The sequence below is a fragment of the Taudactylus pleione genome, unplaced genomic scaffold (genome assembly GCF_031769625.1).
Source record: "Taudactylus pleione unplaced genomic scaffold, aTauple2 ptg000278l, whole genome shotgun sequence".
Lineage (NCBI taxonomy): Eukaryota > Metazoa > Chordata > Amphibia > Anura > Myobatrachidae > Taudactylus > Taudactylus pleione.
Window position 1 is genome coordinate 2530356 of NW_028284680.1, and position 21445 is coordinate 2551800.

Sequence of the window (21445 nt, forward strand, 5' to 3'; positions counted from 1 at the left end):
CCATCCTGAATTTGGGAACCCTGAGAAATTTGTTCAGGGACTTCAAATTGAGGATGGGGCGATGAGAGCCATTGGGTTTCTGCACAAGAAACAGCGTAGAGTAATACCTCATCCCACGTTGAGATTGTGGCACGGGTATAATGACCCCCGCCGTCAGCAAGGCCTGTATGGCTTCCTGAACCTGCAAGGCCTTGGTTTTGTCCTGAGAAGGACACGTGCAAAAAAAATGGCGAGGCGGCCTGAAGGGAGGAAGGCTGACTTGGACTTTGCCAGGGTATCTACTATTTTGTCCAGGTCCGGACCAAATAGTAACTCTCCATTAAAAGGTAAGGCCTCCAAGCCTTTCTTTGAATCAGCGTCTGCTCTCAAAGACCTCAACCACAAGGATCTGCGAGCAGACACTGCTGCCGCCGAAACCCTAGAGGTCAGCAAGCTAGCATCCAAAGATGCTTCTCCAATGTAGGAAGCGGCATCTCTCATCTGTCCTAACAACGCCCTCTGGACATCCGGAGCTTCATCCGTAAACGTATCCTCCAAGGCGTTGGCCCAACCCTCAATGGCCTTGGCCACCCAGGAGATGGCCATGGACGGCCGGGCTACAGCCCCTGAGAGAGAATAAATAGACTTTAGACAAGTCTCCACCTTCCTGTCCGTAGGATCCTTCAGCGAGGATATAGACGGCAATGGCAAAGTAGCACTCCTGATGAGGCGTGTTACATGGGAATCAACCGCAGGCATAGTTTCCCATTTCTTACAATGCACCTCTGGAAACGGATAATTCGACGCCAACCGCTTCTGTGGCAGGAATCGCTTACTAGGCGTCTGCCAGGCCACCGCCATGTGAGCCGTCAACTGATCAGACAAAGGGAACGCTGCAGAAGTAACCTTAGCTTTTTTAAAACTAGGATACCTCGACTTGGGAGCGGGAGCCTCATCCTCAATCAGAAGAATGGTCCGCACCGCCCTAACCAGAGCCCACACATTGATGGAAGACTTAGTGTCTACCTCCTGGACTGAGGCATCTGAGGCTGAGTCATCCTGCACCTCGCCATCATCCGAGGACCCCTCAGAATCCGAAAAATGCGCAGCCTGCGCCATAACTGGCACGTTACTGCGCAACATCAACTGAAAAGCTGCCGCCAAATCTTGGACAGTGTGGGAAAGCGCATCCACCCAGGGTGGAGGAGCTGCCACAGGAGCCTGAAACGGCACCACAGCCTGCTGCGCCACGGGGGTGGACTGTATATACATTGGCAACCCCGCATAGGGACCAACAGGCTGAGACCCCGGTGGAGTCTGCAATAATTGTGGGACACCCGGGGAATGGGGGATGGTAGGCAGGGGCAACGCCCTAGTAGGGACGGCAGTCGGGACCGACAGACGGTCCGCGATGGACACCAGCACCAGGGAAAACATCGCCCATGGTGGCTCCTGCGACATAGGAGGTTTAGACGTACCAGGGATCGCCTGGCACCGTCCGCACACAAATCCTCCCTATCCACTCCTGCAGAACAACGCCTGCAGGAGAACAATACCGGAGCCACGGAGTGCTCAATGTCCTCCTCAGACATGACCGACTATATAATTAAATATACAGTTATGACATAGGAAGAAAACGTGCGCACTCACCAGTGTGCTGGACAACAGCCCACAATATGGTACTGTGTAGCACACAACCGTATGTGATGGACCTCACAAATACGTGATCTATATAAGTGAGGTCAGTAGAAACACCCTTCCCCCGCACACCTGTAGGGTTTGTAGGAGAAGGAAAGGGATAGGTATAAGCTGACAGTAAGTAGAAATTAGCACAGACAGGCAGCACTAGCAAAAGTCACATACCATGCAGGAAGATATACTCACTGCACCTTTTCACTACAATCAACCTGCCCAGATTCAGTGTCTGGGAGGGCTATAGTGCTGTGTACACTGTCCTTGTCGGGGGAGAGGTACACAGGGGGACCGGTCCGCGTGCTCCCTGAGAGTATCTGCACTGCCACTGGAGAAAATGGCTGCTGGAGACCTCAGAGGAGGAGTGGCCGAGTATCTGCAGCTCAGCGACGCCAGACTACGTGCTGAAAGGCGCGCTGAGCTGAGGGGAGGAGCCGCTAGACAGGGAAGGCTTCCTCCCCTGGCTAGCATATTAACCCCCAAGGTTGCCGGCATCCCGCTTGCCTTATTCACCCTGGTGGTCTAGTGGTCTGGCGGGGTATGCCTCCACTGGAGGGGGAGCCCGCCGCCACCGCCCCCTGTCTGTCCCCTAGAACCGAGGGCATGGGACTGCATTTTTAAAAGGAACCCGCGCACCGCCGCTAATCAGCGGTGCACGGCTTACATGGATCTCCCCGACGTCTCCGGCAGCTGTCCCGGGGGAAACCAGAGTCTGGCTAGTACAGACTCTGGCTTCCCCCGCCGCAATCCCCAGTTCAGTGCTGGCGTCGCGGCGCCAGCAGGGAGAAGGAGCGGCAGCGTGGGCGTCTGTACAGACAGCTCATCGCTGCCGCTCTGGGGAAAAACTTATTGAAAATAAATTTAGATAAAAAGTAAAAGCTTTAGGGGGCTGCTCCTGCAGCCCCCCCGCAGGGTGACCCGACTCCGGCCGGGCACCATCTTAAACTGAGGTGCCTGTGGCTCGGGGGCGGGGTATAGGGGAGGATGGATCCAAGTGCATCCTGGGAGCAGCTGAAAGCTTTAACTCCATGGTGCCCGAGGATCCAGCTATACCCCCAAGGTCACCCTGTGGACCCTGAAGTAGAAATAACACATACATTATGTGTGTATATTGGGGTCCCATTCGCAAGATATTTCATTAAGACATGCAAATATTCCAAAATACAGAATATTCAGTTATCCAAAATACCCCTGGTCCCAAGCATTTTGGATATGGGAGACTCAACCTGTACTCACTGACAAACTTAAAAGATCCACAGGTGGAGCTAATTATTTCACTTTCGATTCTGTGAGGAGACCTGTAAAACATGCACTGTTGGGGGTCCTGAGGACAGAGTTTGAGAAACTGTGAGCTCTTCGCATGTACATGTTTTTTTAATCTATGAATATATTAAATTGATTTATTACTAATTGGAATTCAGTCTGACCATACAGATTAACATCGTATTATTAGGACTATCACCCAGAACACTTTAGGGGTGAGCGCAGATACTTTGTGTTATTGCTCTATACCTAGTCTGATCCCATAAGGTGCTCAGGCACCTACAGTAAGCAAAAGAAAAAAAACAGGCTAGAAATAAAAAGAGAGAATCTAAGTTAAAGAACTTCATGCCTCTGCTGCAGGCACTAAAAAAAATAAGTGAGGGGGAGTTTCAGGCACTGTTTTAGTGCCTACCCCTCGGCCCCTCCCTCATATCCCAGCGTCAGTGTTCCCCAGATTAGGATGAAGGAGGAAATAGTCCTCTGCACAACAGCGCCTGTAATCTCCCAACTCTTCTCACAGAGCTAATTACCACCTTCAGTCATCCATCTTACAGGGGCTTCAGGTCCCAATGGTGGCCCCATTAATGCTGTAAGTACTGACTTCAGGCCTCATGGAGCCACAAAAGATCTGACAGATAGTACTGTACAAAGGTTATAGCGCTCCCCTAGACGTGGAACTGCTTACTGAGAGAATAACCAGCTGCTTCACAAGATATTGTGTCAGGCTCAGCTGCAAACAGAAACATCACATAAGCGGGTAATGCTTCCGGAGGTCTTACAGTCTCCATACCAGATGTCCAAGACATAAGCCAAGACACTCGCCGGCCAACTACTGCCAAGGCAGCAAAGCCATATTTATGGCTGCATCTCCAAGGTTGCCCGATGCTACCATGACGTGCTCCTATTAGGCCAAGTCAGACCTAGTACTTCTGCATGTCCTTTGGGACCATCCCTGACTCTGGTTGAAGCATGAGTGCGGCACCCATGGCTACATGCATGGACATCAAAGTTCTCCAGCATTTCAGTCTGTTTCATCCAGAGAGGCCTTTCTCAGAATGGGAAGAGCGGTGGCTTTAGAGGCTTCCAGACTGTAGAAGATTGAGTCATTTGATGGACCCCCCAGGAGAGAAAGGCTTCAGGTCTTATAAGTAGAAAAGATTAGCTCTCACGCTTTGAGGAATCACCAAGCATGGTGCAGGCTACCAGCTCCTGAGGGAGCTTTGCCTAGGAATCAACCTATAGGGAAGAAGGGGACACAAACCACTTGTTGCTTTCGTGTTACATGGGAGAGACTGCTTCTGGGCCACCCAGCCCAAATGGCCTTAGCCCCAATGGGATCCCGAAACAGCCTTCTCTCTTTCATTACTCAATCTCTTGCAGTTCTCCCGGGATTTCACCATTTTTAGCTATTTGGGCTCAGGTTCCAGCTGTTGAGTTGCAGCAGATTCCAATACAGGAGGCAAAGCTGGTAAGCAGTTTCCGTTCCTCCCTAAGCTCCAGCTGGCACGTTCTCGGCATTGAAATGACGAACACGCAGAGCACAGCCTCCAAAGTCGGAATTTCAAGAGTGTGTTTTTGTTACTAGGAACTGGTCATACAAAAGCCACTGGAGCTCCTCAATAGTCAGTCCGTGCACGGATGAGAAGCATCTAGTTGGTGCATGCCCAAGGCCTACAGAGAAGCTAACTCCCTGCTTGCAGCAATAAGTAAGAAGACACTGAGACGGGAAAGGGTAGGCGCTCCCTTATATACTATCACAGGGGGCCGTGCTCCCTGCTACCTGTCTCTACCTAATATAGAAGTTAGCAAACCCACTGTTATTATTACCAAGGGGAATTAAAACAAGAGATATGGTAAGAACTTACCTTTATCATCTCTGTTTCTACGAAGTCCATAGGGTCCACAGGGTTGACCTTGGGGTATAGGTTGGGAACCAAATCCGGGCACCACGCAGTTAAAGCTTTTAGCTCCCAGGATGCACTTGGGTCCACTCTCCCTATAACCCCGCCCCACAGCCAGAGGCACCTCAGATTGTAAGTAGCCAAAGGCCGGAGGAGGAGAGAAAAAGAGAGAGAAAACTGGAACACTCTAGAACCATACTCACAGAAAAGGAGACGGGAAACCGGTGACCAGTAACACAGCCCATATGAAGCCAGGTGCGTCAGGGCGGGCGCCCTGTGGACCCTATGGACTTCGTAGAAACAGAGATAACAAAGGTAAGTTCTTACCATATCTCTTGTTTTCTACTTCAGGGTCCATAGGGGGTCCACAGGGTTGACCTTGGGGATGTCCCAAAGCAGTTCAACCAAGGGTGGGGACGCTCCTGTGCTGAGAGGAGAATCCGTCGCCAAAAAGGAAGCATCCTGAGAGGCAAAGGAAACCAATGCCTAGAACCTTAAAAAGGTATGGACAGAAGACCACGTGGACACCTAGTAAGGCAAAACAGCCGAGGCGCCACGACGAGCCGCCCACGAGGGTTACACGGCCCGAGAAAAAAACAAGCCTCAACGACAGAAATGCCCACCCATGGGTAGGCCCCTGAGGAAGACATACGAGGCCATCCAGTCAACATTTCATTATAGGCCGGCCATCATTTCCTGTTAAAACCAGAAACCGCAGACCACCAATAAGGAGTCCGATTACCATAAGGAACTTGAACAGATCACATAAAGCCAAAGAGGCCGGACCACAGTCCATGAGGCCACACCAGCCGAGAGGACTGGGAACTGAATGGCCATACCATAAGTTCCAGAATAATATGGAACCTAAAAACCACTTTAAGAAGAAACACAGGGCGAGAGCAACTCACACCCTGACATGATGCCCTCCAGAAGAGGGAGCCACATGAGAACGCTCCCAATTCAGACACTCTCCTGGTTGATTTAAACACCCTGAGAGAGAGAGAGAGAGAGCTTAAACAATAGACCATGTAATGGCTATCACAACCAGCGGTTCCATTGACTGTCCCCGGAGGGAACAAAGAACCACTACTAACTCCCCAGGAGTCCCTAGGGAGGACAAGTGGAGACATAATCCAGAAAACACTCCAAAGGATGAACTGGATACCAGAGCGGAGCAATTCCATATCTTAACCATACCGAAAGTGTAGAGATCCGCACTGTCAGGAAGGCCAGGCCAAGGGTGAAACCCAAGCCAGCTGGAAGGAATGCCAGAATATCTGGAAATCCTGGACACCGGAGGATCGTATCGACAGGTACGATACCATAAGAATTATGTATGCCACAGTCTGTGGCAGATCCCAGCAAAGTCTGGCCTATCTGCTCTAAACATCTCAATGAAGACAGAGCCAGGGAAGCCCGAGGACCACAGTAGGGGCGCAGTTAAAGACAAGCGATCCAGATCCAGGGAAAAACAAGGACCCTGAGACAACAGGTCCAGATAGTGAAGCAGTAGGAACGGAGCATCGATGAGGAGACTCCGAAAATCTTAGTACCAGTGATGTCTGGGACGACCTGGAGCCCCCAGAAGGAAAGCCCCTCCGTCTCGAATTAAACTTCCGAAGACCTCGAGGAAGAAGGGAGACCGGAGGACACAGGTACACAAAGTGGAAGGACCACTTCACTGACAAAGAGTCACTGAAGGTAGCTTCAGTACTCCTAGAGCTGGACTGTAACACCGGTAATGTGTGATCGAGTCAGAAGGCCATGGGGATCAATCCCCTCAGTGAGGCCCCCTCTGCTCACCAGGAGTTGAAACCTCTCTTGGAGAAGAGACTAGTCCCCGGGATGCACGCCGTGACGGCTGAGGAAGCCCGCTTCCCAATGGAGAGCTCCGGGAATAAACACCGCAGAGTTGGCCAGGAGAAGACCCTTGGACTATGTCAGAATGGGTGACATTCCTAACATTGCCACCCAACTACCAGTGTTGCCTAGATGGAAGCCACTGTTGTGACACTGTCGGACTGAACCTATTCAGGTTTACCGTGACAAATGGGTTAGGCCAGAGTGAAAGTCCAAGACAGCTTAAAGTATCAACAAGTTAAGTGGCAGGGCAGAAGCGACAGACGTCCAACTGCCCCGAAACGAATGCGGACCAGACACTGTCTTTAGCAAAGAACACCCTGGACGAGATGGCCATAGCCACCCGGACAGAGACCAACTCGCCTCCGGAGAAAGTATCATCGTTCGAACAGCGATCCGATGGAAAAAACTCGATCCATCTGGAGGGGAGTCAATTATGGCAAGGCCTGGAATGGAACTGAGCACATTCCACCCTACCAAAAGGTAGACACTCTGGTAGACCGCGCATCACAAAGAGTAATGACATATGTCGACTGCGTAGATATCCGCACACTCGAAGTTGAAGAGTGGAGATCTTGTCTTACGCCAGAAAAATTCTCAGATTCTGAGAATCCAGCAGTGCTCCCAGATGAAGAAAACCCTGTGAGGGATGCAGGGAGGACTTTTTCTCCGTTGACTAATTATCTGTGCCGAGAAGAAGCCCCGGTTATCCTGACCTGGCGGTAAAGTACCTTGGTGATCCTGCTAAAAGCAGGAGACCGTCTAGAGAAAGGAGCATTCGGATACACTGAACAGGTGAACTGTCAGAAAATCCATAAAGCTGGTAAACCCCGGTGGAGTTGAGGACAGCCCCAAAAGGCAGAGCCCGAAACTTACAAGTGTTGCTGTGGCACAGCAAACCTGAACCCATGCTGATGAGAGGGCTCTGTATGTACCCGTAGGTACGTATCCTGAATACTCGGATATACCATAAAATCCCCAGGTTCCAAACATCGGATGATGGAGCATGGACGATTCCACCTGAGTCAAGGCACCGTTGGAATCTGATTCAGGGATTTGAGACAGAGTATAGGCAAAGGAGGACCAGTCGGTCACCGCCCCAAAAAGAAAGTAGAACAACCAGTCCCTCACTGAGATAGTGAGGTTGGCCGAAATAGCTCTGCTTACCACAAAGACTGTATAGCTTTCTGGGATTGTAAGGCCCTGATCAGTTCTGAAGAAGGGCCCGTGTAACAATGCCTGTGAGGAGGCTGCATGAGCAATGAGAGGCCGTTGAGAATCAGTACCTCACTCTGGAAATTCCCCAGATGTAGACCTGTCCCGTCAGGCTGAGGGTATATCCTCAGGTGTAGAAACAGGGTCGTCCGGAAGTCCAGGACTGCTCGGTACTGGATATGGTGGCCCCCATGGAGGCCGACAGCCTAGGAAAAAACAGGCCTTTAGGCTGACCCTGAGGACAAAAAGACTTAACAGAGTTAGTCCGAATGTAGTGGGAGTAGCTAAAGACGGTATCTCCCCATTAGTGATACTGCCAATGATGCAACGATCTTGTCAAGGTCAGGACCAAACAAGAACTTCCCCATGGAAGGAGTGTGCACCTCTGCTTTCCCATAACGCAGCCATAGGGTACTGCGGCGGATACAGACGCCGCCGAAACCCTGAAAGTTAGAAGACCGGCATCCCATGAGGTAATCCCACATATGACCACTGCATATTTTGTGAGCGGCAAAAAGATATTTGAACCTCAGACGTGTTGGAGGGGAAAAACGTCACAAAAGCATCACCATGCGATGGCCATGGTAGGACGGGCAACAGGCCCTGAAAACGAGTACATTGATTTCAGGCAAAGTTACCACCTACGGATCCGTAAAATTCGTCCAGGCCGGGATGGGAGGCGTATTAATGCCTGTAACCCGATGATTAACATACAAATCCATCCCAGAAGGGGATTTCCATTACTTGTGAGGACCCTCAGGGAATGGGAAACAGGAGGCCTTTGTGACTCCTCGTATCTGGGGACAGCCAGACTCCCGTTATGAGATCCACCCGCTGGGCAGAAAACGGGAGATGTATGATACTGGTGCAGGATCGACATTCTCTATATCCAGAATGAGCCTGGCTACCAGCCCCAAAGCAGGGATAATAATACTTGAGATCGGCTCCCCCCCCTGTGAGAGGGAAAGAGCCGAATATACCATCCAGTTCACGGCAGAGCCACTGGTCAGTAACCACAGGGCGTATATCACGCCAATTAGTATTTCGTATAAAACGACATCCACCAGGGTGGCCGTTGTGGTAATCCCTGCAAGGGGAATGACAGACCGATGTGGTATCGGAGGTAATTCATGTACTGTGAAAAACCCCGGCGGGGAGCGACAGTCTGTTGCACAGGGGTAAATTGCAAGAAATTGCGAGATACCCCGAGTTCAAAAGGGCAGTATGGTGAAGTAACTCCAAGCGAGTGACGACAATGGGGCCCGCCCGGCGATCCTCAAAGGAGAGGATCCTGAGAAACAACGCCCTTTAAGGGGGTCGTGCAAGGGGCCCGGCACCAGATGGTGCCGCATACATAAACCTTTCTGAGTTAAAATCCTCCGCACTAATTCCTGCAGGCTATGACTTGCAGGATAGCAATAATGGGTGCAGTATCGTGTGCAATCTCCTGGTCAGATATATCTGACTATCTTGACGGAAATATTAAGCAGCGCCATACCGGTCCTGACTGACGCTAAGATTAGCTGCAGGGACCCATTATCAGCGTATGCAACTCACAGTTCCATCTAAAATATGGCAACGTGCAGCACGCAACAGTATGTGACAAACCTCACAGATATTAACAAATATATATATGTGAGGTCTCAGAACCACCCCAGGTACACCTGTATTAGGGCAGATAAAGAAAAGGGATAGATATACACTGACAGGTGAGAGAAAAAGCAGACAGTCAGCACTAGCATAAGTCACATACAATGCAGAAAAATATATATACATACATAAGCATGACATATAATATACTGCACAATGTCGCTACATTCAACTGCCCAGATTCAGTGTCTGGGAAGGCTATAGCGCTGTGTACACTCACCCAAAATGGCCAGGTACGCAGGGGGACTGGGCTCACTGACATCCTAAGAGTTCTGCAGCACCACAGAGAGAAAATGGCCACTGGAGACCTCAGAAGAAGCGTGGCCCGCGGAGGAAGCAGCTCAGCGACGCCAGACTGTAGTATTGAAAGGCGCGCTGAGCTGAGGGGAGGAGCCGCTAGACAGGGAAGGCTTCCTCCCCTGGCTAGCAATTAACCCCCCGGGATGCCGGCTCCCGCTGCCGCTATAATCCCTGGTGGGCTGTGGACACGCGGGGTATGCCTCCATGGAGGGGGAGCCCGCCGCCTCCGGTCTGTCCCCAGAGACCGGAGGCATAAGGCTGCATATTCACACGTGGATCACCGCAAGCGGTGACCACGCGACTTACCTGTCCCCGTCGATCCGGCAGCAGCCCAGGGATTCCTCCAGAGCCCGGCTAGTACAGACTCTGGGGTCCCGCTGCGATCCCCAGATCTGTACTGGCGTCGCAGCGCCGGCGGGGTGTAGGAGCGGCAGCTCAGACGTCCATTGGACAGTCTGATGCTGCCGCTCTGAAGAGTAGTAAAAAATAATAAAACAAAACTCTTTTAAGCTTAGAGGCTGCTAAGCAGCCCCCCTGCAGTAACGGTGACCCAACTCCGGCCGGGCACCAACTTAAACTGAGGTGCCTCTGGCTGGGGGGCGGGGTTATAGGGAGAGTGGACCCAAGTGCATCCTGGGAGCTAAAAGCTTTAACTGCGTGGTGCCCGGATTTGGTTCCCAACCTATACCCCAAGGTCAACCCTGTGGACCCCCTATGGACCCTGAAGTAGAAATAGGAAAAATTAGTCACTTACACTGAAAAGGTCAATAAATAAAACAAGAGTACAGAAAACTTACCAAATGTGTCCTCGTCTTTGTCATAGAAACCCCCTAAGCAGAGAAACAAATTGCGTGTTATCAATGTGGACAGGTCATGCACAGTAATATCAAGAAGGGCGACTATAGGGTGTGGTGCGCAACACCTGCTGCCTAACACAAAAAGAGGGAAACTCACAAAATCCCAAATATGAACAGAATGATAAAAAATATTTTTGTGTAGCCGAATGGCGCTGGATATTCAAATATGAGAATGTAGAACAAATAGTATGGTACTTAGTCCTTATTGCAGATGGAGAATCCTGACGTATGTCCCCTCATATGCAGAGTTCTTGAAATCTCCCAATATTGTTCGTTTAGTACATGAAAAAGAATAAATACAGAAAAAAACGTCGAAAGGGCTGGTGGATTTTCTTTACGGTGTCTATTTATAATAGTAGAATTCTATTTGTTGGTCGGGTGTAGTGGGAGCGTACCCTGACTCACGTTCAAGTAAATAAATGTAATCCCAAAAAGGTTTCTTTATCCCTTCTGTTTTTTAAGTGATTTTCTGTATGTATGCCACTTTCACAAAGAGGGGGTTGGGTCATGCGTACCCTACTCACGTGGTAAGTATCTTGTGTTCTACCTATAAAGATTTCTTTAGGTTTACAACAGGATTCTCTTGTAGTATATCTCCATACAGTGGATCCTCAAAAGAAAGAGGAATGGTGCCATATATAGTACAATGTCTTTAATAATAAAATGACAAAGCACAAAACATAAAATCCAAAAAAACAAAGAAAAGATATGGACCTGTAAATTTAGCAGATATTGCCAGGTCTCCCGTTTAGTTGTCCAGCAAGTTCCTTATAACCAACGCATTTCAACCTGTCACTGCAGGTCTTTTTCAAGGTATAAGGATTATAAACGGGAGACCTGGCAATATCTGCTAAATTTACAGGTCAATATCTTTTCTTTGTTTTTTTGGATTTTATGTTTTGTGCTTTGTCATTTTATTATTAAAGACATTGTACTATATATGGCACCATTCCTCTTTCTTTTGAGGATCCACTGTATGGAGATATACTACAAGAGAATCCTGTTGTAAACCTAAAGAAACCTTTATAGGTAGAACACAAGATACTTACCACGTGAGTAGGGTACGCATGACCCAACCCCCTCTTTGTGAAAGTGGCATACATACAGAAAATCACTTAAAAAACAGAAGGGATAAAGAAACCTTTTTGGGATTACATTTATTTACTTGAACGTGAGTCAGGGTACGCTCCCACTACACCCGACCAACAAATAGAAGTCTACTATTATAAATAGACACAGTAAAGAAAATCCACCAGCCCTTTAGACGTTTTTTTCTGTATTTATTATTTTTCATGTACTAAACGAACAATATTCGGAGATTTCAAGAACTCTGCATATGAGGGGACATACGTCAGGATTCTCCATCTGCAATAAGGACTAAGTACCATACTATTTGTTCTACATTCTCATATTTGAATATCCAGCGCCATTCGGCTACACAAAAATATTTTTTATCATTCAGGTCATGCACAGTATCTGCTCATCGCCATGTATAGTTATTATCACTAATACTTAGTATTCTCCTGCTGTAATTGCTCTACAACTAAAATTAAAGATCTCACAAGTTAATACTTCTAGTATGTGCACATAAATGCATGAGAAGGTACAATACCATTATAAGTTACCATAAAGTCACACTTCCTAGAATCCCATGTATTCTGGCAGAATATAGAGGAAGTAATGTGAGCATTATATAACATACATGCTATATCAGGGCTCGATAAATCCCGGGCACCAGGTTGACGTGGCGACTAAAATTTTAGTCCTGGCGATCACATTTTACAAGAGCCAGGTAAAATAAAGCTATTTGGAAAAAAAAAAATTAGTAACAAAGGCAAAGCACTCCCATTGGTGGTTAGCCTTCCTAAATGTCTCCCCTCCATTTGCTTTGTAACAGCCAATTATATTCAATTTTTTCTTTTTTTTTTGTTTCCTTATTCTCCAATCCGAGGTCCAACCCCACTGGTCTCATCTGTTTTTTTCCCTTTCCATGTTCTCCCTTGTAGTCTCTATTCTCTGGTATGCTACGCCTGTCTATTGGAGAGAGAGAGATCTCCTCCCCTCACTATTTGTGTATTATAAAATTTGATCACTAACGGGTTTATATTTTGGGGCGTGGTTTGGTGCAGCATGGAGTAGGACCGTCCCTGCCTCCTGCTATAAATCCTGAAAGTGCGGCACCCCAGGCTCCATACTTACCTGAGGCTCTGGAGAATTCCCCTGCTGTCACTGGTACCCAAACCGGGAGGTCTGCTGCGGTTTTCGGGCTGCATGTGCCTCATAAGCGCTACTCCCCTGCTTCCACATGGGCCAGCTGCGGCCTCTGGTGTCCCAGCTCAGCGGCGGTGGTGAAGTGCTCTGCCCCCCCTATTGAGCTCTCCGGCTGTGGTGTCCTGCGCTCCTCTCCCCCGGTGAGTCGGCTGCTGGCCTCTATTTTCTGCCTACTGAGCAGTGTACGGCCTTTCACTCCACACACTGACGGCGGCCATTTTGTACTTCTTCTCTGCATGCTGCAGGCTGAATGCCTGCTTGGTGTTTGGGGTGTTTCTCCCTATAAGAAGTCCACCTTTTCTCAAATATGCTTCTCAAGTGCTGGTGACTGCCCTATTTGAGTGTGTATTCCTCAATTCCTGCGGCTATTTATTAGTGGATGCTGGCTGGGATTTGCAGTCCTTCTATATGGTCTGTCCTGAGATGTTCCAGTCTCAACACCTGCCCAGCCTAACCTGCTGCCATTATACTCTTTGCAATTTTATACTTCTACGTGACCTTACTTTAATTGTGCTATTACTCCATTTTTAAGAACCGCAGCGTTTCCACTTTGTATTATGGGAAAGTCGGGCCATGCCTCTGCGGCTGCCTCGAAATTGGATCGTTCTGCACGTACTTCTCCTCCGTCTCCACCAACTGATCCCCCCCCCCGTTCATCCGTCACCTCCTCCCTCTGCTTCCGCATCCGATCCAGTCAGTGACCCCCAACTCTCCTTCAAGCTATTGAAGGATCGGAGAAGAGAATGTTACGGCTAAAATTGTCGAAGTTCAGGTTGACATTTCCTTAATCCTCCATGATCTTCAAAAAAATAAAAGGGAGCGAGTGGATGAGGCTTAACATCGCCTTTCTGCTGTTGAGGATCTTACGGCACCCTTACCTGGGCGGTTCACAGCCCTCTAGGCCGAGGTGGCCACTTGTCACTCTAAGCTCTCAGACCTGGAGGGTCACCATCGCAGGAATAATCTACGCTTTGTTGGCCTTCCGGAACTGGCTGAGGGATCCACTCATGAGGTATTCCTGGAGAAATGGCTGGTAAAGCTTTTTGGCAGGGATACCTTTACTCCCCAATTATCCATGGAAAGAGCCCATTGAATGCCTTTTAGGCCCCCTCCTCCTGGTGCTCCACCTAGGATATTTATTGCTCGTATGCTTCACTACAGGGATCGTGATGCTGTCCTGCGACTGGGCCACCTCCATGGCCCCCTCAAGTTGGACAACCATTCTGTGTTGGTCTATCCAGACTTTGCTGTAGATGTGCAAAAGAGCCGTTCTCAATTTCATCCAGTTTAACGCAAGCTACATGATCAGCAGTTGCAGTTTTCCATGCTTTTCCCGTCACGTCTCCGTGTGGTAGCTGATGGCACTACTTATTTCTTTAATACTCCTGGCAAAGCTGAGGCCTGGCTGAGTGGACGTCTGCAGCCTCACCGCTGATATCCTATGCTGGACTTATTTGATTTCTCCTGGTTCTGGTTTAGAAGATTTGTGAGTCTCTTGTTGTTTTCTCCCCGTTTTTCTGTTTGTTTTTTCTCTCCTCCCATATTTTTTTTTCTCTTTTATTTATATGTTTTAATTGTATGACATTCCTTATTTGGGTGCATTTATTCTGCTTTGTTATTATTGCTGATGGGAGAGTAATTTGGTGGGAGATTGAATGCTATTTTACCGTATGGGGTTGCCGCTCCGTTAGGGCAAAAGTTTGGAGGGCCTTGCTAGTAATAGCTTCATTTCTTTGCCCCTTTTGTGATAGTTTTTATCTGTTTTCTGTTATTGTTGCTGTTTTTAGGTGGTGCGGTGGTTTGCAGCAAGTTCAATTTTTTTGTTTTGTTTTTCCTCCTGTTTGATGTAGTTTAGATTAGTTTTTCCTTACTACTTTTTGGGATTCAGGTATACCTTAGGTTGTATAGGGTATGCAGGGTGGGATGTGGGTGTGGTTTAAGTTATTTTTATTTTTTTACATTGTTATTGTTTGGTTTATCGTCGTGTATGGTGCCTGTGACCGGATGGCCTCTTGCTGACTCCCGATCACAGATTGGGGTTTCGATCACCCACTGGAACTAGGGCTATCAGGGATTCCCGCTTACCGTCAGTGACCGCTTGTCACTGACTCCGCCCACTGCGCCTGGGGCGTAACGATGTTGCCACCACTTAACTCCTTCCATCGGCGTTTGGAACCGCTTACTGCTGCGTATGCATCGACTAACTGCGGCCTCACTCCCCGAATGGTGTGGCTGATTCCTCCTGATCCCTTGCAATAGACCAGGCTCTGCACGTTAGCGGGCAGAGGGCTTGAGCTTAGGAGACGCTTGACTCAACCCAGAACAGTGGGAGAATGGAAAAGCGTTTGGCGCAATTCTGTTGGTGGCAGGGTACAGATGCAGTGGAAGTAAAGGCAAATGTGTTTATTGCTCAAAGTCTTAAAAAGACTTGTCCTTCCAGTTGAAGGGAAATTTCAGCATACAAAAGATCTTACAGCAATTCTTATCCACAAAGGATATATGAAGATGTCTGAAAACATAATACAGAATGGTGACATCCTCCCACCATTGGTCTTGTAAACCAATCAGACCATCTATCCCAAATGTAATTATAACTCACATCCCACAGGAACTGGTAATTTACTTTCATCCTTTGATGCATTTATCACAGTGACAACATATCTATGTTGAATAACCAGCAATAGTATTTGCTTCCGTCTTCCTACAATATTCAGGAAATCATGAAAAAAACTTTTTTCCCCAGACGTGCAGACACACAAGAGACAATCTCAGGGACATATCACAGGAAGCGCAGACACACAAGAGACAGTCTCAGGGACATATCACAGGAAGTGCAGACACACAGGAGACAGTCTCAGGGACCTATCACAGGAAGTGCAGACACACAGGAGACAGTCTCAGGGACATATCACAGGAAGTGCAGACACACAAGAGACAATCTCAGGGACATATCACAGGAAGTGCAGACACACAAGAGACAATCTCCGGGACATATCACAGGAAGCGCAGACACACAGGAGACAGACTCAGGGACATATCACAGGAAGCGCAGACACACAAGGGACAGTCTCAGGGACCTATCACAGGAAGCGCAGACACACAGGAGACAATCTCAGGGACATATCACAGGAAGCGCAGACACACAAGACACAATCTCAGGGACATATCACAGGAAGCGCAGACACACAGGAGACAGACTCAGGGACATATCACAGGAAGCGCAGACACACAGGAGACAGTCTCAGGGACCTATCACAGGAAGCGCAGACACACAAGGGACAGTCTCAGGGACCTATCACAGGAAGCGCAGACACACAGGAGACAATCTCAGGGACTTATCACAGGAAGCGCAGACACACAGGAGACAGTCTCAGGGACCTATCACAGGAAGCGCAGACACACAGGAGACAGTCTCAGGGACATATCACAGGAAGTGCAGACACACTGGAGACAGACTCAGGGACATATCACAGGAAGCGCAGACACACAGGAGACAGTCTCAGGGACATATCACAGGAAGCGCAGACACACAAGGGACAGTCTCAGGGACCTATCACAGGAAGCGCAGACACACAGGAGACAATGTCAGGGACATATCACAGGAAGTGCAGACACACAAGAGACAGTCTCAGGGACATATCACAGGAAGCGCAGACACACAGGAGACAGTCTCAGGGACCTATCACAGGAAGCGCAGACACACAGGAGACAGTCTCAGGGACATATCACAGGAAGTGCAGACACACAAGACACAATCTCAGGGACACATCACAGGAAGCGCAGACACACAGGAGACAGACTCAGGGACCTATCACAGGAAGCGCAGACACACAGGAGACAGTCTCAGGGACATATCACAGGAAGCGCAGACACACAAGGGACAGTCTCAGGGACCTATCACAGGAAGCGCAGACACACAGGAGACAATGTCAGGGACATATCACAGGAAGTGCAGACACACAAGAGACAGTCTCAGGGACATATCACAGGAAGCGCAGACACACAGGAGACAGTCTCAGGGACCTATCACAGGAAGCGCAGACACACAGGAGACAGTCTCAGGGACATATCACAGGAAGTGCAGACACACAAGACACAATCTCAGGGACACATCACAGGAAGCGCAGACACACAGGAGACAGACTCAGGGACCTATCACAGGAAGCGCAGACACACAGGAGACAGTCTCAGGGACATATCACAGGAAGCGCAGACACACAAGGGACAGTCTCAGGGACCTATCACAGGAAGTGCAGACACACAAGAGACAATCTCAGGGACATATCACAGGAAGTGCAGACACACAAGAGACAATCTCAGGGACATATCACAGGAAGTGCAGACACACAAGAGACAGTCTCAGGGCCATATCACAGGAAGCGCAGACACACAAGAGACAGTCTCAGGGACACATCACAGGAAGTGCAGACACACAAGAGACCATCTCAGGGACATATCACAGGAAGATTTTGCCATTTGACTCTCTTCACACAGAAAGCTTTCATCCTGGTCTCACCTGGAATGCACTTCAAAAGAAAGCCTTGTTGCACAAAGGGTTTCACCACTACCATAGGTCAGGATAATTAACATATCACTCCCTATGTCAGGAGGGCAATTCCCATAACAATAATATACTCAAACCATATTCCTATAAGTGCATAGCCTATTAAATATACTCTGCTTCATGCACTAATGCATTGCAGATCAGTTGCAGTGCATTACAGCAATCTAAATATATATAATTTAATACCGTTTATTATAAACCATGTGCAGTGTGCTTTTACAGTGTGACCTCACCGGGACATTAACTGCGTCAGCGCTGGCTGCAGTGCGAGCTGGCTCTCCCTATCTCCCAGCGTGCAGCAACACTCTACCCACACTCCCCCAGTGTAGCGGGTCCAGGCCGATGCATATAAAAACATTAAAAACGCACTTATTACCACTCAGTGCCTAGCGCAGAGTACAATGGACGCCTATACATTTCAATTATGGCACCGCAGCACGAGAGTTAACCCTTTTAGTGCTGCAGTGGATATTTTACCCACGTGTGGCCGGTCTTCGGCCATAGTGCCATTTTTAGATTTTGCAAATATTGAGGTTTTTCCGTCGGCCTATGTAGTACTGGTGCATGGAGGTGTCCTTACTTTTTTTTTTAATGTATATTCTATCTTTTTCATCCTTTGTTTCTTTTGCTCACCTGGAATGTTCGTGGCCTTGGTTATAGAGTTAAAAGAGCTTTTTTCTGGTCACAGGTCAAGAAATTGAATGTGGATAGTGCTGGTCTTCAGGAGACTCACCTCGTATAATGGCTTGGGTGGGGTGGATGTACCGCTCTACTTTCTCTCATAATTCTAGAGTTCTCTATTCTTCTTCACAAGCGTTTTCACTTTAATCTGCAGACAAATTGACTCATCGGGTAGATATGTTTTCCGAAGAGCATTTATTCATTCCCTGTTAGTTCATATACGTTGCAGTCTATATCCCTCCACCGTATTCTAATGAGGTTTTAAGCAAAGCTGCTGCTTTTATTGCATTGTCTCACTTGTTTAGGAGATTTTCCCAATGTAATGGATTTATCGCGAGAACGTTGGAGAGAAGCCATGTCCTCTGCACCCCCACCCCATCCCCTCTCTCTAAGTTGGGCTGGTTGGATGTCTGGCGTATTAGTTATCCTTCGTCCTCTGGGCCTGATTCAGAGCCGCTCGTAAGCGGCCGCTCGTTCGCTCCGAGCGATGTTCGCACATCTGCGCATGGGTCGTAATGCGCATGCGCCAACCTGTCAGTGCGATCGGAAATCGAGCGCTCGCAAAATAGCGAGTGCCTGCTAATTTGAGTGACAGGATGAGGCGTTTGTGGGTGGTAACAGGGGAAGGTGCTTGAAAACGGGGGAGTGGAGATCCGAACGCAGGCGTGCCAAACGGTCAAAACGGGCGTTTTAAGGGTGTGCATAATTAACAAAGCAGCGTCATCGACCACGTCACTTGGTTGTCTTTTAGCCTGAACTGCTCGCATGATTGCGGTAGGAAAATCCTACAAGTACTGCGAGCAGTTCAGACGCCTTTCGATGTACTCGATTAATCAAATAAATAGCGGAGATGACGTAGGATGCGAGCGGCCAGGGGGCGTCTTTACAAAATAGCGAGCGCATGTTTTGTTCGCTCGCTCAGACAGAGGCGTCAACAGACCGCAAAGAGCGAGCGCTCAATTTAAATAGCCGGCCCCTTTTTCTGAACGAGTGAGCGCAAATAGCGTCCGGCTCTGAATCAGGCCCTCTGTCTTTTCCGGTCAGTCCTCACTCATCGCACCTTTTCACGTATTGATAGGATTTTTCTTTCACCTATTTTGATTCCCAGAGTTTCTGAAATGATCTATCTATCTATCTATCTATCTATCTATCTATCTAGGGGTATATCACTGATCACTCTGCGTTGTACATTAGTATCGGTTCTTCCCTTTCTGAGGGTGCCCGTTTTTGGAAGCTTAATCCGTTTTGGTTAGATCTTACGGGTGCCGGTTCTGAATTAGAGGCCGCTTGGGTCTCCTATTTTACAGATAACGCCACATGTAGTGGTGTCTCTCTCCTCTCTTTTAAGGTGTTTCTTAGGGGGACCTTTATTAATTGTATTGCTGATATTAAATTATATCATAGGAAATGGGAGACAGACTGAATTGGAAACTGTTTATAGAGATACTGAGGCCCAATTTCTTAGATCCAGGGAGGACTCAGGCTGGGAGACTGTGCGCCGTGACCAGCGGGAGTGGTCGGATCATTTGTTTGATAAGTCGAAGCGCAGATTGTCATTTTCCCGTCATCTGCAATACTCACAAGCTGATGTTGGGGGGAGTTGTTTGGCCTTTCTGGCGAGAGGATGGTGCTTCCAGGGTGGTCTCGGGTATCCTTGACTCCTCCGCTCCATCTATAACGTGTTTATATTTTGATGGACCTGAGATTTAATAAGTATGTTGCTTAAATGTGATTTTTACCCATTCTGGTCGCTGTAACTCAGCATGATCTAATACAAAACAAAATTCATAGATCAAACTTGTCTAAATTGTACTAGAAAATAAGTTTGAATGTGACTGTTGAAGAAAGTGCTGTAACCCATAGCAACCAGTTACCGGTGCACCAATATTTATATATACAACACGTTCTTAATACCTGGAATGAAAATTGTACCACAAAGTAAAATCTTACCGGCATGTTTTACACACTTATGCTGAATACTGGAATCAAGAATCTGTCATAAGAAAGACAATTAGTGAATAGAAAAGCTCCTCATATTAATCACCAGATACACCTTACCCAGCCACATCCACTCCTTACCCAGCCACATCCACTCCTTAACCAGCCACATCCACTCCTTAACCAGCCACACGCGCGCGCACACACACACCTTACCCAGCCACACACACACACACACACCTTACCCAGCCACACCCACCTTACCCAGCCACATCCACACACACCTTACCCAGCCACACCCACCTTACCCAGCCACATCCACACACACCTTACCCAGCCACACACACACACACACACACACACCCCTTACCCAGTCACACACACACCTTACCCAGCCACGCACGCACACACACACCTTACCCAGCCACGCACGCACCTTACCCAGCCACGCACGCACACACCTTACCCAGCCACGCACACACACACCTTACCCAGCCACGCACACACACCTTACCCAGCCACGCACACACACACACCTTACCCAGCCACGCACACACACACACACACACCTTACCCAGCCACGCACACACACACACACCTTACCCAGCCACGCACACACACACACCTTACCCAGCCACACACACCTTACCCAGCCACGCACACACACCCCTTACCCAGCCACGCACGCACACCCCTTACCCAGCCACACACACCTTACCCAGCCACGCACACACACCCCTTACCCAGCCACGCACGCACACACACCCCTTACCCAGCCACGCACACACACACACCTTACCCAGCCACGCACACACACACACACACCTTACCCAGCCACGCACACACCTTACCCAGCCACGCACACACCTTACCCAGCCACGCACACACACACCTTACCCAGCCACGCACACACACCCCTTACCCAGCCACGCACGCACCTTACCCAGCCACACGCACACACCTTACCCAGCCACGCACACAGCCACATCCACCTTACCCAGCCACGCACACACACACCCCTTACCCAGCCACGCACACACACACACACCCCTTACCCAGCCACGCACCCACACCTTACCCAGCCACGCACCCACACCTTACCCAGCCACGCGCCCACACACACCTTACCCAGCCACGCACACACACACCTTACCCAGCCACGCACATACACACCTTACCCAGCCACACACACACACCTTACCCAGCCACACACACACACACACCTTACCCAGCCACGCACACACACCTTACCCAGCCACGCACGCACACACCTT

General features: G+C 48.9%; 1 protein-coding gene across 2 annotated transcripts in view; it reads right to left on the reverse strand.

Moving 5' to 3' along the window:
* The window catches only part of LOC148513479 (ATP-dependent RNA helicase DDX25-like), a 116388-nt gene that overhangs the window by 84089 nt on the left and 10854 nt on the right, over positions 1-21445 (reverse strand). Inside the window, exons 2-3 of one of the 2 annotated variants that reach the window (XM_088481761.1) lie at positions 20184-20226; positions 10658-10690 (exon numbers count right to left, since the gene is read on the reverse strand). In XM_088481761.1, the coding sequence (XP_088337887.1) occupies positions 10658-10690; positions 20184-20226 (76 nt within the window). Of the gene's footprint in view, positions 1-10657; positions 10691-19814; positions 19912-20183; positions 20227-21445 lie in introns of those variants that run through there. The other variant, XM_088481762.1, reaches the window with a different exon arrangement.